The 15,738-nt window shown below is 36.3% G+C and overlaps 1 protein-coding gene across 1 annotated transcript in view; it reads left to right on the top strand.

The window, feature by feature from the left end:
• Positions 1-15,738, top strand: part of LOC133544907 (vertebrate ancient opsin-like) — a 188,374-nt gene that overhangs the window by 125,252 nt on the left and 47,384 nt on the right. Inside the window, exon 3 of the mRNA XM_061890148.1 lies at positions 5,919-6,152. Within this exon, the coding sequence (XP_061746132.1) occupies positions 5,919-6,152 (234 nt within the window). The remainder of the gene's footprint in view (positions 1-5,918; positions 6,153-15,738) is intronic.

Genomic DNA, 15,738 nt, shown 5'->3' with positions numbered 1-15,738 from the left:
TAGCATATTAGCATTCTGACTTTTTTTCGCGAATTTGGCAGTAACTTGGTGTACGATCCCTGATCCATGCTAACGTTAGCATGCTACTATAGCATTTTATACACATTTTTTCAGGTGCACACATTAGATATGTATATATCTGATATGTTACAGTTAGCGTATTAGCTTGTAAACGTTAGCTTTTTTAGCTAATTCAAATGGTATTTTGTAGCTTATATTTTAGTGTTTCACTTTTAACATGTTAGCCTCGTACATTTTAAAATTAACATGCTAACTTTTTTTGCTAATTGTGCAGTTACTTGTCGTACGATACCTGTTAGCATGCCATTGTTAGTGTAGCATGCTATCATTGTTTAGTCAAATGTGGGCAAGGCGTGGCGCTAATCGTTAGCATTTTAATATTAGCATATTAGCATGCTGACTTTTTTTTCGCAAATTTTGCAGTAACTTTGTGTACGATCCCTGATGCATGCTAACGTTAGCATGCAACTGTAGCATACACATTTTTTCAGGTGCACACATCAGATATATATAACTGATGTTACAGTTAGCGCATTAGCTTGTAAACATTAGCTTTTATTAGCTAATTCAAATGGTATTTTGTAGCTTATATTTTAGTGTTTCACTTTTAACATGTTAGCATAGTACATTTTAAAATTAACATGCTAACTTTTTTTTGCTAATTGTGCAGTTACTTGACGTACGATACCTTTTAGCATGCCATTGTTAGTATAGCATGCTATCTTTTTTTAGTCAAATGTGGGCATGGCGTGGCTCTAATCGTTAGCATTTTAATATTAGCATATTAGAATGCTGATTTTTTTCCGCAAATTTTGGAGTAACTTTGTGTACGATCCCTGATGCATGCTAACGTTAGCATGTTACTGTAGCATTTTATACACATTTTTTCAGGTGCACACATCAGATTTATATATCTGATATGTTACAGTTAGCCTATTAGCTTGTAAACATTAGCTTTTTTAGCTAATTCAAATGGTATTTCGTAGCTTGTATTTTAGTGTTTCACTTTTAACATGTTAGCATAGTACATTTTAAAATTAACATGCTAACTTTTTTTTTGCTAATTGTGCAGTTACTTGACGTACGATACCTGTTAGCATGCCATTGTTAGTACAGCATGCTATCATTTTTTAGTCGAATGTGGGCATGGCGTGGCGCTAATCGTTAGTATTTTACTATTAGCATGCTGACTTTTTTTTCGCAAATTTTGCAGTCACTTTGTGTACAATCCCTGATGCATGCTAACGTTAGCATGTTACTGTAGCATACACATTTTTTCAGGTGCACACATCAGATATATATATCTGATATGTTACAGCTTGTAAACATTAGATTTTATTAGCTAATTCAAATGGTATTTCGTAGCTTATATTTTAGTGTTTCACTTTTAACATGTTAGCATAGTACATTTTAAAATTAACATGCTAACTTTTTTTTTGCTAATTGTGCAGTTACTTGACGTACGATACCTTTTAGCAGGCCATTGTTAGTATAGCATGCTATCATTTTTCAGTCAAATATGGGTGTGGCGCTAATCGTTAGCATTTTAATATTAGCATGCTGACTTTTTCGCAAATTTTGCAGTAACTTGGCGTATGACCCCTGATGCATGCTAACGTTAGGACGCTACTGTAGCATTTTATACACATTTTTTCAGGTGCACACATCAGAGCAATATATTTTAGTACTCGACGCTTGTTAAAGTTAGCATATTACCTTGTAAATATTAGCGTCTTAGCTTTTGTTACCTAATTTAATTGGTATTTTTTAGCTTATATTTTGGTGTTTCACTCATGCGAACGTTAAGCATTTTATTTTTAGCATGATAGCATAGTAGTATGCTAACTTTTTTTTTTTGCTAATTGTGCAGTAACTTGGCGTACAACCCCGGATGCATGCTAACATTAGCATGATAGCTTTTTCTTTTTTGTCAAATGTGGGGGTGGTGTGGCGCCAATCGTTAGCATTTTAATATTAACATGCCAACTTTTGTTTGCAAATTTTCCAGTAGCTTGGCGTACGACCCCTGATGCATGCTAACGTTAGCACGCTGCTGTAGCATTTTATACACATTTTTTCAGGTGCACACATCAGAGCAATATATTTTAGTACTCGACGCTTGTTAAAGTTAGCATATTACCTTGTAAATATTAGCATCTTAGCTTTTGTTACATAATTTAATTGGTATTTTGTAGCTTATATTTTGGTGTTTCACTCATGCGAACGTTAAGCATTTTATTTTTAGCATGATAGCATAGTAGTATGCTAACTTTTTTTTTTGCTAATTGTGCTGTAACTTGGCGTACGATCCCGGATGCATGCTAACATTAGCATGATAGCTTTTTCTTTTTTGTCAAATGTGGGGGTGGTGTGGCGCCAATCGTTAGCATTTTAATATTAGCATGCTGACTTTTTTTTTGTGCAAATTTTGCAGTAACTTGGCGTATGACCCCTGATGCATGCTAACGTTAGCACGCTACTGTAGCATTTTATACACTTTTTTTCAGGTGCACACATCAGAGCAATATATTTTAGTACTCGACGCTTGTTACAGTTAGCATATTGCCTTGTAAATATTAGCATCTTAGCTTTTGTTACATAATTTAATTGGTATTTTGTAGCTTATATTTTGGTGTTTCACTCATGCGAACGTTAAGCATTTTATTTTTAGCATGATAGCATAGTTGTATGCTAACTTTTTTTTTGCTAATTGTGCACTAACTTGGCGTACGATCCCGGATGCATGCTAACGTTAGCACGCTAGCTTTATTTCGTCAAATGTGGCCGTGGCGTGGCGCCAATCGTTAGCATTTTAATATTAGCATGCTGACTTTTTTTTTGTGCAAATTTTGCAGTAACTTGGCGTATGACCCCTGATGCATGCTAACGTTAGCACGCTACTGTAGCATTTTATACACTTTTTTTCAGGTGCACACATCAGAGCAATATATTTTAGTACTCGACGCTTGTTACAGTTAGCATATTACCTTGTAAATATTAGCATCTTAACTTTTGTTACTTCATTTAATTGGTATTTTTGAGCTTATATTTTGGTGTTTCACTCATGTGAACATTAAGCATTTTATTTTTAGCATGATAGCATAGTAGTATGCTAACTTATTTTTTTCTTTGCTAATTGTGCAGTAACTTGGCGTACAACCCCGGATGCATGCTAACATTAGCATGATAGCTTTTTAGGGGTGGCGTGGCGACAATCGTTAGCATTTAATATTAGCATGCTGCCTTTTTGTTTGCTAATTTTTTAGTAACTTGGCTTATGACCCCTGATGCATGCTAACGTTAGTATGCTAGCTTTTTTTCTGTCAAATGTGGCCGTGGCGTGGCGCCAATCGTTAGCATTTTAATATTAGCATGCTGACTTTTTTTGTTGTTGCTAATTTTGCAGTAACTTGGCTTATGACCCCTGATGCATGCTAACGTTAGCATGCTAGCTTTTTTTCTGTCAAATGTGGCCGTGGCGTGGCGCCAATCGTTAGCATTTTAATATTAGCATGCTGACTTTTTTTGTTGTTGCTAATTTTGCAGTAACTTGGCTTATGACCCCTGATGCATGCTAACGTTAGCATGCTAGCTTTTTTTCTGTCAAATGTGGCCGTGGCGTGGCGCCAATCGTTAGCATTTTAATATTAGCATGCTGACTTTTTTTGTTGTTGCTAATTTTGCAGTAACTTGGCTTATGACCCCTGATGCATGCTAACGTTAGCACACTACTGTAGCATTTTATACACATTTTTCAGGTTTACACATCAGAGCAATATATTTTAGTACTTGACGCTTGTTACAGTTAGCATATCACCTTGTAAATATTAGCATATTAGCTTTTGTTACCTAATTTAATTGGTATTTTGTAGCTTATATTTTGGTGTTTCACTCATGCGAACGTTAAGCATTTTATTTTCAGCATGATAGCATAGTAGTATAGTATGCTAACTTTTTTTTTTTTGCTAATTGTGCAGTAACTTGGCGTATAACCCCGGATGCATGCTAACATTAGCATGATAGCTTTTTAGGGGTGGCGTGGCGACAATCGTTAGCATTTAATATTAGCATGCTGCCTTTTTGTTTGCTAATTTTTTAGTAACTTGGCTTATGACCCCTGATGCATGCTAACGTTAGTATGCTAGCTTTTTTTCTGTCAAATGTGGCCGTGGCGTGGCGCCAATCATTAGCATTTTAATATTAGCATGCTGACTTTTTTTGTTGTTGCTAATTTTGCAGTAACTTGGCTTATGACCCCTGATGCATGCTAACGTTAGCATGCTAGCTTTTTTTCTGTCAAATGTGGCCATGGCGTGGCGCCAATCGTTAGCATTTTAATATTTGCATGCTGCCTTTTTTTTTTGCTAATTTTGTGGTAACTTGGCTTATGACCCCTGATGCATGCTAACGTTAGCACACTACTGTAGCATTTTATACACATTTTTCAGGTTTACACATCAGAGCAATATATTTTAGTACTCGACGCTTGTTAGAGTTAGCATATCACCTTGTAAATATTAGCATCTTAGCTTTTGTTACCTAATTTAATTGGTATTTTGTAGCTTATATTTTGGTGTTTCACTCATGCGAACGTTAAGCATTTTATTTTCAGCATCGTAGCATAGTAGTATAGTATGCTAACTTTTTTTTTTGCTAATTGTCCGTACAACCCCGGATGCATGCTAACATTAGCATGATAGCTTTTTATTTTTTGTCAAATCTGGGAGTGGCGTGGCGCCAATCGTTAGCATTTTAATATTAACATGCCAACTTTTGTTTGCAAATTTTCCAGTAGCTTGGCGTACGATCCCTGATGCATGCTAATGTTAGCACGCTAGCTTTTTTCTTGTCAAATGTGGCCGTGGCGTGGCGCCAATTGTTGGCATTTTAATATTAGCATGCTGACTTTTTTGGTTGTTGCTAATTTTGCAGTAACTTGGCTTATGACCCCTGATGCATGCTAACGTTAGTATGCTAGCTTTTTTTCTGTCAAATGTGGCCGTGGCGTGGCGCCAATCGTTAGCATTTTAATATTTGCATGCTGCCTTTTTTTTTTGCTAATTTTGTGGTAACTTGGCTTATGACCCCTGATGCATGCTAACGTTAGCATGTGAGCTTTTTTTCTGTCAAACGTGGCCGTGGCATGGCGCCAATTGTTAGCATTTTAATATTAGCATGCTGACTTTTTTTGTTGTTGCTAATTGTGCAGTAACTTGGCATATGACCCCTGATGCATGCTAACGTTAGCATGTTACCTTTTTTTCTGTCAAATGTGGCCGTGGCGTGGCGTCAATCGTTAGCATTTTAATATTAGCATGCTGACTTTTTTTGTTGTTGCTAATTTTGCAGTAACTTGGCTTATGACCCCTGATGCATGCTAACGTTAGTATGCTAGCTTTTTTTCTTGTCAAATGTGGCCGTGGCGTGGCGCCAATCGTTAGCATTTTAATATTAGCATGCTGACTTTTTTTGTTGTTGCTAATTTTGCAGTAACTTGGCGTATGACCCCTGATGCATGCTAACGTTAGCACGCTACTGTAGCATTTTATACACACTTTTTCAGGTACACACAGCAGAGCGATATATTTCCGAACTCGACACATGTTAGCGTAATACCTCGTAAACATTAGCACAGTAGCTTTTGTTATCTATTTTGTAGCTTATATTTTGGTTTTTGACTAATGCTAACTGTTAGCATGTTAGCATTTTACCTTTTTTTTGGGGGAGGGGGGTTCTTTCGCTCATACTTTTTTACCAGTATAAATATGTATTTAATTTGGTAAACCACCTTTTGGTCACCTCTGGACTCGTTCCTCTGGTTGCGCCTCCTAGTCTTTACCAGTCCGGATTTTCTAATTCACCGCCACTTTCCCTTTGCCCTCCTCTGTCGTCTGCAGGTGAGCGGGATCAACGCCTCGATGAGCAGGAAACGGGAGCAGCGTGTCTTGTTCATGGTGGTGATCATGGTGGTGTGCTACCTGACCTGCTGGCTGCCTTACGGCGTCATGGCGCTGCTCGCCACCTTCGGCTCGCCGGGCCTGATCACGCCCGAAGCCAGCATCATCCCCTCGGTCCTGGCCAAGACCAGTACGGTCATCAACCCGGTCATCTACGTCTTCATGAACAAGCAGGTGAGGGAGGGAAAATACAAACAAACGCAACAGTTCTTCCAATTTTTTTTATTTTGTCCACCAAAGGTTTTATACTGTGCGTGAATGCACAAAGGTGAGCTTTGTTGCTCTTTAGCTCCACTTAAGTGGCTCCCTGGACCTCTTTCCGAGATGCGTGAAAATCGAATTATATGTTTTGTTTTGTACGATAACAAACCTTCCTAATTGTTCGAAATCCCACTTTTTATATGAAACATGCTTCACTGGTGACAATATTTGGAGAGCGCCGTTTTGTCCTACTTATTTCAGCGGCCCTTGAACTCATCGTAGTTTGTTTACATGTACAACTTTCTCCGACGCTGCAACAGAAAGACGTTTGTCATGCCACTTTTTCTTTGTCTCATTTTGTCCACCAAAAGTTTTATACTGTGCGTGAATGCACAAAGGTGAGTTTTGTTGCTCTTTAGGTCCACTTAAGTGGCTCCCTGGACCACTTTCCGAGATGCGTGAAAATCGAATTATATGTTTTGTTTTGTACGATAACAAACCTTCCTAATTGTTCGAAATCCCACTTTTTATATGAAACATGCTTCACTGGTGACAATATTTGGAGAGCGCCGTTTTGTCCTACTTATTTCAGCGGCCCTTGAACTCATCGTAGTTTGTTTACATGTACAACTTTCTCCGACGCTGCAACAGAAAGACGTTTGTCATGCCACTTTTTCTTTGTCTCATTTTGTCCACCAAAAGTTTTATACTGTGCGTGAATGCACAAAGGTGAGCTTTGTTGCTCTTTAGCTCCACTTAAGTGGCTCCCTGGACCTCTTTCCGAGATGCGTGAAAATCGAATTATATGTTTTGTTTTGTACGATAACAAACCTTCCTAATTGTTCGAAATCCCACTTTTTATATGAAACATGCTTCACTGGTGACAATATTTGGAAAGCGCCGTTTTGTCCCACTTATTTCAGCGGTCCTTGAACTCATCGTAGTTTGTTTACATGTACAACTTTCTCCGACGCTGCAACAGAAAGACGTTTGTCATGCCACTTTTTCTTTGTCTCATTTTGTCCACCAAAAGTTTTATACTGTGCGTGAATGCACAAAGGTGAGTTTTGTTGCTCTTTAGGTCCACTTAAGTGGCTCCCTGGACCTCTTTCCGAGATGCGTGAAAATCGAATTATATGTTTTGTTTTGTACGATAACAAACCTTCCTAATTGTTCGAAATCCCACTTTTTATATGAAACATGCTTCACTGGTGACAATATTTGGAGAGCGCCGTTTTGTCCTACTTATTTCAGCGGCCCTTGAACTCATCGTAGTTTGTTTACATGTACAACTTTCTCCGACGCTGCAACAGGAAGACGTTTGTTATGCCACTTTTTCTTTGTCTCATTTTGTCCACCAAAAGTTTTATACTGTGCGTGAATGCACAAAGGTGAGCTTTGTTGCTCTTTAGCTCCACTTAAGTGGCTCCCTGGACCTCTTTCCGAGATGCGTGAAAATCGAATTATATGTTTTGTTTTGTACGATAACAAACCTTCCTAATTGTTCGAAATCCCACTTTTTATATGAAACATGCTTCACTGGTGACAATATTTGGAGAGCGCCGTTTTGTCCCACTTATTTCAGCGGTCCTTGAACTCATCGTAGTTTGTTTACATGTACAACTTTCTCCGACGCTGCAACAGGAAGACGTTTGTCATGCCACTTTTTCTTTGTCTCATTTTGTCCACCAAAAGTTTTATACTGTGCGTGAATGCACAAAGATGAGTTTTTTTTTGCTCTTTAGCGCCGCTCTAGTGGCTCCCTGGACCACTTTCGGAGATGCGTGAAAATTGAATTATATTTTTTGTTTTATTATATTTTCTGTAAGATACCAAACCTTCCTAATTGTTCGAAATCACAAATTTTATACTAAACATGCGTCACTGATGAGAGTATTTGGAGAGCACCGTTTTTTCCTACCTATTTCAGCGGTCATTGAACTCATCGTTTGTTGACGTTCACAACTTTCTCCGACGCTGCCACAGAAAGACGTGTTTTATGACATTTTTTCTTTGTCTCCTTTTGTCCACCAAAAGTTTTATACTGTGCGCGAATGCAGAAAGGTAAGCTTTCTTTAGCTCTTTAGCACCCCCTTAGTGGCTCCCTGGACCTCTTTCAGAAATGTGTGAAAATGGAAAGTATACATATTTTTTGTTTTATTATAGTTTCTGTAGGATAACAAACCTTCCTAATTGTTAGAAATCGCACTTTTTATATGAAACATGCGTCACTGATGACAGTATTTGGAGAACGTCGTTTTGTCCTACTCATTTCAGTGGTCCTCGAACTCATTGGAGTTTGTTTACGTGCACCACTTTCTCCGACGTTGCCACAGAAAAACGTGTTTTTTTGCCTTCGTCTCCTTTTGTCCACCAAAAGTTTTATACTGTGCGTTAATGCAGAAAGGTGAGCTTTCTTTAGATCTTTAGCGCCGCCCTAGTGGCTCCCTGGACCTCTTTCAGAGATGTGTGAAAATGGAAAAAGATGAAGAAAAATAAATGTTTTTGGTTTTATTATATTTTCTGAAATTTTCAGTTGCTAAAATTTTACAAAAAACTTTGCAGCAAATATTTTTTTTTTTAACCATAAAATGTTTTTATACAGTGCTGTATAAAAGTCTGTAAATTTTCAAGTAAATACATTTTTCAAGTAAAAAACAAAAACTGGAAGCTCACTTGAGAGAATTTCCCTGTAAAATGTACTGTTTATACACAAACTACTGTAAACTGAAAATCAATCCAGCTTTTATTTTTATAGCAACTAGTAAAAAAAAGACAATAGATTTAACGGTTAAAAAAAAAAAAAAAAATGGCAGCATTGTCGCTAAAATTTTTGCTAAAAAATTTCAGCAACTTTTTTTTTTTTTTTTTTTTTTTTTTTACATAAAAGCTACTGACTTTTTTACAATGCTGCATAAAAGTCAGTATATTTTACAGTAAAAAAACAAACAAAAAAACTGGTAGCTGTGTTGACAGAATTTCACTGTAAAATCTACCGGTTATATACAAACTACTATAAATTGAAAATCAGTCCTACTTTTATTTTTATACCAACAAAAAGTCAGATTTTACAGAAGATTAAAAAAATGGCAGCTCAGTTGCCAAAATTTTTCCCCCAAAAATTGCTGAAATTTTTTTTTTTATTGTAATACACTTTTTTTTCACAAGCTACTGTAAATAGAAAATCAGTCCTACTTTTATTTTTATAGAAACTATTAAAAAAGGTTAATAGATATAACTGTATGGAAAAATGGCAGCTCAGTCGCTAAATTTTTTACCCTCAAAAAATTGCAGAAAAAATTTTTTTTTTTTCATTATAATGCATTTTTTTTCCAAAATACTGTAAACTGAAAATCAGTCCTACTTTTATTTTTTATATCAACTATTAAAAAAAGTCAATAGATTTAATGATAAGAAAAAATGTCAGCTCAGTCCCTAAAATGTTTACCCAAAAAATTTGCAGAAAATATTTTTTTTGTAATGCACTTTTTTTCCCCCCACAAACTACTATAAATTGAAAATCAGTCTTACTTTTATTTTTATACCAACTATTAAAAACAAGTCAGTAGATTTTATGGTAAACAAAAAATGGCAGCTCAGTTGCTAAAATGTTTACAAAAAACTTTGCTGAAAATATTTATTTTACTGTAATGCACTTTTTTTTTCACAAACTACTATAAATTGAAAATTTGTCCTACTTTTATTTTTATAGAAACTTTTTTTTTTAAGTCAATAGATTAAACGGTAAGAAAAAATGGCAGCTCAGTCGCTAAAAATTTTACCCGAAATAAATTGCAGAAAATATTTTTTTGTATTGTAATGCATTTTTTATTTATTTTTTTCAAAATACTGTAAATTGAAAATCAGTCTTACTTGTATTTTTTTAGCAACTATCAATTAAAAAAAAAGTAAACGATTGAACGGTAAAAAAAAAAAATTCTCCACTCAGTTGCTAAAACTTTATACCCCAAAAAATGCAGAAAATGTTTTTTTATTGTAATGCACTTTTTTTTCACAAACTACTGTAAATTGAAAATCAGTCCTTTTACTTTTACAGCGACTATTAAAAAAATTCAGCTCAGTCGCTAAAATGTTTGCAAAATTTCAGTAACAATTTTTTTTTACCATAAAATACTGACCTTTTTTTTTTACAGTGCTGTATAAAAGTCAGTGTTTTGTTTTTTTCACTGCCGATATTACATAAAAATTCTGGTGTCCAAGCTGCCTTTTTTTTTTTTTTTTTTTTTTAAATCTTCCGATTTTACTTTGTCGTTATTTTTTTGTCCGTATGGATGTGAAATGGTCTGAAATTATTTTCAAGATGTTCTTTAAAAAAAGTCTTAAATTTGACATGTTGAAACCTGCAGAGACCCTGAGACGGTGATTGGTGCAGTTCAGCTAAATGTGTTGGGTTTTCTGACACGGACTTGTTTCTTCAGCATTGTCCACACGTTTTGCCCTCGGAGCGCGTTTCTTTATTGAAGAACTCTGGATGCCTTAAAACAAGCCTTACATGTCTAGCACATTCTCATCCCTCCATGTCCGATAAAGACGCTCTCAGCGGTTTGAAAGTGGGCCCCTCAGCATTTATCATTGACCGGAAGTATCCTCTAGATCAGCAATAAATAAGGACGTCAAAACAAGACACGTGCTCGGGTTGGGTTCTGAGTGACAGCACACGTTTTAATTCGTAGACTTTGACACACTTATATACCTACAAACGAGGCATAATGATGCAATATGTAAATACAGCTAGCTTAAATAGCATGTTAGCATTGATTAGCTTTGCAGTCACGGATTGACCAAATATCCCTAATAAATCCATAAAAGCTCACTTTTATGCATTCACGCACAGTATAAGACGTTTGGTGGACAAAACGAGACAAAGAAGGGTTGGCATGAAACCCGTCTTTCTGTGGCAGTGTCGGAAAAAAGTTGTGCGTGCAAACAGACTAAGATGAGTTCAAGGATTGCCGAAAGTAGGACAAATACTCATCAGTGAAGCGTGTGTAACATAAACAGGGGGATTTCGAACAATTAGGAAGGTTTGTTTCATGTTTGTAATAATAAAAACAAAAATGTATATTTTTCTTCATCTTTTTTCCATTTTCACGCATCTCTGAAAGAGGTCCGGGGAGCTCATAAGGCGGCGCTAAAGAGCAACAAAGCTCACCTTTGTGCATTCACGCACAGTATAAAACATTTGGTGTACAAAACGAGACAAAGAAGAGGTGGCATAAAACCCGTCTTTCTGTGGCAGCGTCGGAGAAAGTTGTGCGTGCAAATAATAATGAAACCAAAAATATATATTTTTCTTCATTTTCAGTCAGTTTTATGGTTAAGAAAACAGTGCATTACAATAAAAAAAATGTTTGCTGCAATTATCTTGTAAAAATTTTAGCAACTGTAAATCTCAGACAATATAATAAAACCAAAAATTTATATTTTTCTTCATCTTTTTCCATTTTCACGCATCTCTGAAAGAGGTCCAGGGTGCCACTAAGGTGGCGCTAAAGAGCAACAAAGCTCACCTTTGTGCATTCACGTACAGTATAAAACATTTGGTGGACAAAACGAGACAAAGAAGGGTTGGCATAAAACCCGTCTTTCTGTGGCAGCGTCGGAGAAAGTTGTGCGTGCAAATTATAATAAGACCAAAAATATATATTTTTCTTCATCTTCAGTCAGTTTTATGGTTACAATAAAAAATTTAAAAAATGCGGCAATTATCTTGTAGAAATTTTAGCAACTGAAAATGTCCGACAATACAATAAAACCAAAAATGTATATTTTTCTTAATCTTTTTCCATTTTCACGCATCTCTAAAAGAGGTCCAGGGAGCCACTAAGGCGGCGCTAAAGAGCAACAAAGCTCACCTTTGTGCATTCACGTACAGTATGAAACATTTGGTGGACAAAACGAGACAAAGAAGGGGTGGCATAAAACCCGTCTTTCTGTGGCAGCGTCGGAGAAAGTTATGCGTGCAAACAGACTAGGATGAGTTCAAGGATCGCCGAAATTAGTAGGACAAATACTCATCAGTGAAGCTTGTGTAACATAAATAGTGGGATTTCGAACAATTAGGAAGGTTTGTGTCGTATTTGTAATAATAAAACCAAAGATATATATTTTTCTTCATCTTTTTCCATTTTCACGCATCTCTAAAAGAGGTCCAGGCAGCCACTAAGGCGGCGCTAAAGAGCAACAAAGCTCACCTTTGTGCATTCACGCACAGTATAAAACATTTGTTGGACAAAACGAGACAAAGAAGGGTTGGCAGCGTCGGAGAAAGTTGTGCGTGCAAATAATAATAAAACCAAAAATATATATTTTCCTTCATCTTCAGTCAGTTTATGGTAAAAAAAAACAGTGCATTACAATAAAAAAAAAATATTTGCTGCAATTATCTTGTAAAAATTTTAGCAACTGAAAATTTCAGAAAATATAATAAAACCAAAAATTTATATTTTTCTTAATCTTTTTCCATTTTTCACTCATCTCTGAAAGAGTTCCAGGGAGCCCCTAAGATGGCGTTAAAGAGCAACAAAGCTCACTTTTGTGCATTCACACACAGTATAAAACATTTGGTGGACAAAACGAGACAAAGAAGGGGTGGCATAAAACCCGTCTTTCTGTGGCAGCGTCGGAGAAAGTTTTGCGTGCAAACACGATACGATTAGTTCAAGGATCGCCAAAATTAGTAGGACAAATACTCTTCAGTGAAGCGTGTGTAACATAAACAGTGGGATTTCGAACAATTAGGAAGGTTTGTGTCGTATTTGTAATAATAAAACCAAAGATATATATTTTTCTTCATCTTTTTCCATTTTCACGCATCTCTAAAAGAGGGCCAGGGAGCCACTAAGGCGGCGCTAAAGAGCAACAAAGCTCACCTTTGTGCATTCACGCACAGTATAAAACATTTGGTGGACAAAACGAGACAAAGAAGGGTTGGCAGCGTCGGAGAAAGTTGTGCGTGCAAATAATAATAAGACCAAAAATATATATTTTTCTTCATCTTCAGTCAGTTTTATGGTAAAAAAACAAACAGTGCATTACAATAAAAAAAAATATTTGCTGCAATTATCTTGTAAAAATTTTAGCAACTGAAAATGTCCGACAATATAATAAAACCAAAAATTTATATTTTTCTTAATCTTTTTCCATTTTCACGCCTCTCTAAAAGAGGTCCAGGCAGCCACTAAGGCGGCGCCAAAGAGCAACAAAGCTCACCTTTGTGCATTCACACACAGTATAAAACATTTGGTGGACAAAACGAGACAAAGAAGGGTTGGCATAAAACCCGTCTTTCTGTGGCAGCGTCGGAGAAAGTTTTGCGTGCAAACACGATACGATTAGTTCAAGGATCGCCAAAATTAGTAGAACAAATACTCTTTAGTGAAGCGTTTGTAACATAAACAGTGGAATTTCGAACAATTACAAAGGTTTGTGTCATGTTTGTAATAATAAAACAAAAAATGTATATTTTTCTTCATCTTTTTCCATTTTCACGCATCTCTAAAAGAGGTCCAGGGACTAAGGCGGCGCTAAAGAGCAACAAAGCTCACTTTTGTGCATTCACGTACAGTATAAAACATTTGGTGGACAAAACGAGGCAAAGAAGGGTTGGCATAAAACCCGTCTTTCTGTGGCAGCGTCGGAGAAAGTTATGCGTGCAAACAGACTAGGATGAGTTCAAGGATCACCGAAATTAGTAGGACAAATACTCATCAGTGAAGCTTGTGTAACATAAATAGTGGGATTTCGAACAATTAGGAAGGTTTGTGTCGTATTTGTAATAATAAAACCAAAGATATATATTTTTCTTCATCTTTTTCCATTTTCACGCATCTCTAAAAGAGGTCCAGGGAGCCACTAAGGCGGCGCTAAAGAGCAACAAAGCTCACCTTTGTGCATTCACGCACAGTACAAAACATTTGGTGGACAAAACGAGACAAAGAAGGGTTGGCAGCGTCGGAGAAAGTTGTGCGTGCAAATAATAATAAGACCAAAAATATATATTTTTCTTCATCTTCAGTCAGTTTTATGGTAAAAAAAAAAAACAGTGCATTACAATAAAAAAAATATTTGCTGCAATTATCTTGTAAAAATTTTAGCAACTGAAAATTTCAGAAAATATAATAAAACCAAAAATATTTATTTTTCTTCATCTTTTTCCATTTCTCACGCATCTCTAAAAGAGGTCCAGGCAGCCACTAAGGCGGCGCTAAAGAGCAACAAAGCTCACCTTTGTGCATTCACGCACAGTATGAAACATTTGGTGGACAAAACGAGACAAAGAAGGGGTGGCATAAAACCCGTCTTTCTGTGGCAGCGTCGGAGAAAGTTATGCGTGCAAACAGACTAGGATGAGTTCAAGGATCGCCGAAATTAGTAGGACAAATACTCATCAGTGAAGCTTGTGTAACATAAATAGTGGGATTTCGAACAATTAGGAAGGTTTGTGTCGTATTTGTAATAATAAAACCAAAGATATATATTTTTCTTCATCTTTTTCCATTTTCACGCATCTCTAAAAGAGGTCCAGGGAGCCACTAAGGCGGCGCTAAAGAGCAACAAAGCTCACCTTTGTGCATTCACGCACAGTATAAAACATTTGGTGGACAAAACCAGACAAAGAAGGGGTGGCCTAAAACCCGTTTTTCTGTGGCAGCGCAGGAGAAAGTTGTGTGTGCAAATAATAATAAAACCAAAAATATATATTTTCCTTCATCTTCAGTCAGTTTATGGTAAAAAAAAAAACAGTGCATTACAATAAAAAAAATATTTTCTGCAATTATCTTGTAAAAATTTTAGCAACTGAAAATTTCAGAAAATATAATAAAACCAAAAATATTTATTTTTCTTCATTTTTTTACATTTCTCACGCATCTCTGAAAGAGGTCCAGGGAGCCACTAAGGCGGCGCTAAAGAGCAACAAAGCTCACCTTTGTGCATTCACGCACAGTATAAAACATTTGGTGGACAAAACGAGGCAAAGAAGGGTTGGAATAAAACCCGTCTTTCTGTGGTAGCGTCGGAGAAAGTTTTGCGTGCAAACACGATACGATTAGTTCAAGGATCGCCAAAATTAGTAGGACAAATACTCTTCAGTGAAGCGTTTGTAACATAAACAGTGGAATTTCGAACAATTACAAAGGTTTGTGTCATGTTTGAAATAATAAAACAAAAAAATTTATATTTTTCTTCATCTTTTTCCATTTTCACGCATCTCTAAAAGAGGTCCAGGGACTAAGGCGGCGCTAAAGAGCAACAAAGCTCACCTTTGTGCTTTGACGCACAGTATAAAACATTTGGTGGACAAAACGAGACAAAGAAGGGGTGGCATAAAACCCGTCTTTCTGTGGCAGCGTCGGAGAAAGTTATGCGTGCAAACAGACTAGGATGAGTTCAAGGATCGCCGAAATTAGTAGGACAAATACTCATCAGTGAAGCTTGTGTAACATAAATAGTGGGATTTCGAACAATTAGGAAGGTTTGTGTCGTATTTGTAATAATAAAACCAAAGATATATATTTTTCTTCATCTTTTTCCATTT

This window comes from Nerophis ophidion, linkage group LG28, assembly GCF_033978795.1.
Source record: "Nerophis ophidion isolate RoL-2023_Sa linkage group LG28, RoL_Noph_v1.0, whole genome shotgun sequence".
In the NCBI taxonomy this organism is placed as follows: Eukaryota; Metazoa; Chordata; class Actinopteri; order Syngnathiformes; family Syngnathidae; genus Nerophis; species Nerophis ophidion.
Note: the sequence above shows the minus strand (reverse complement) of the source record. Positions and strands in the feature narration are given on the sequence as shown.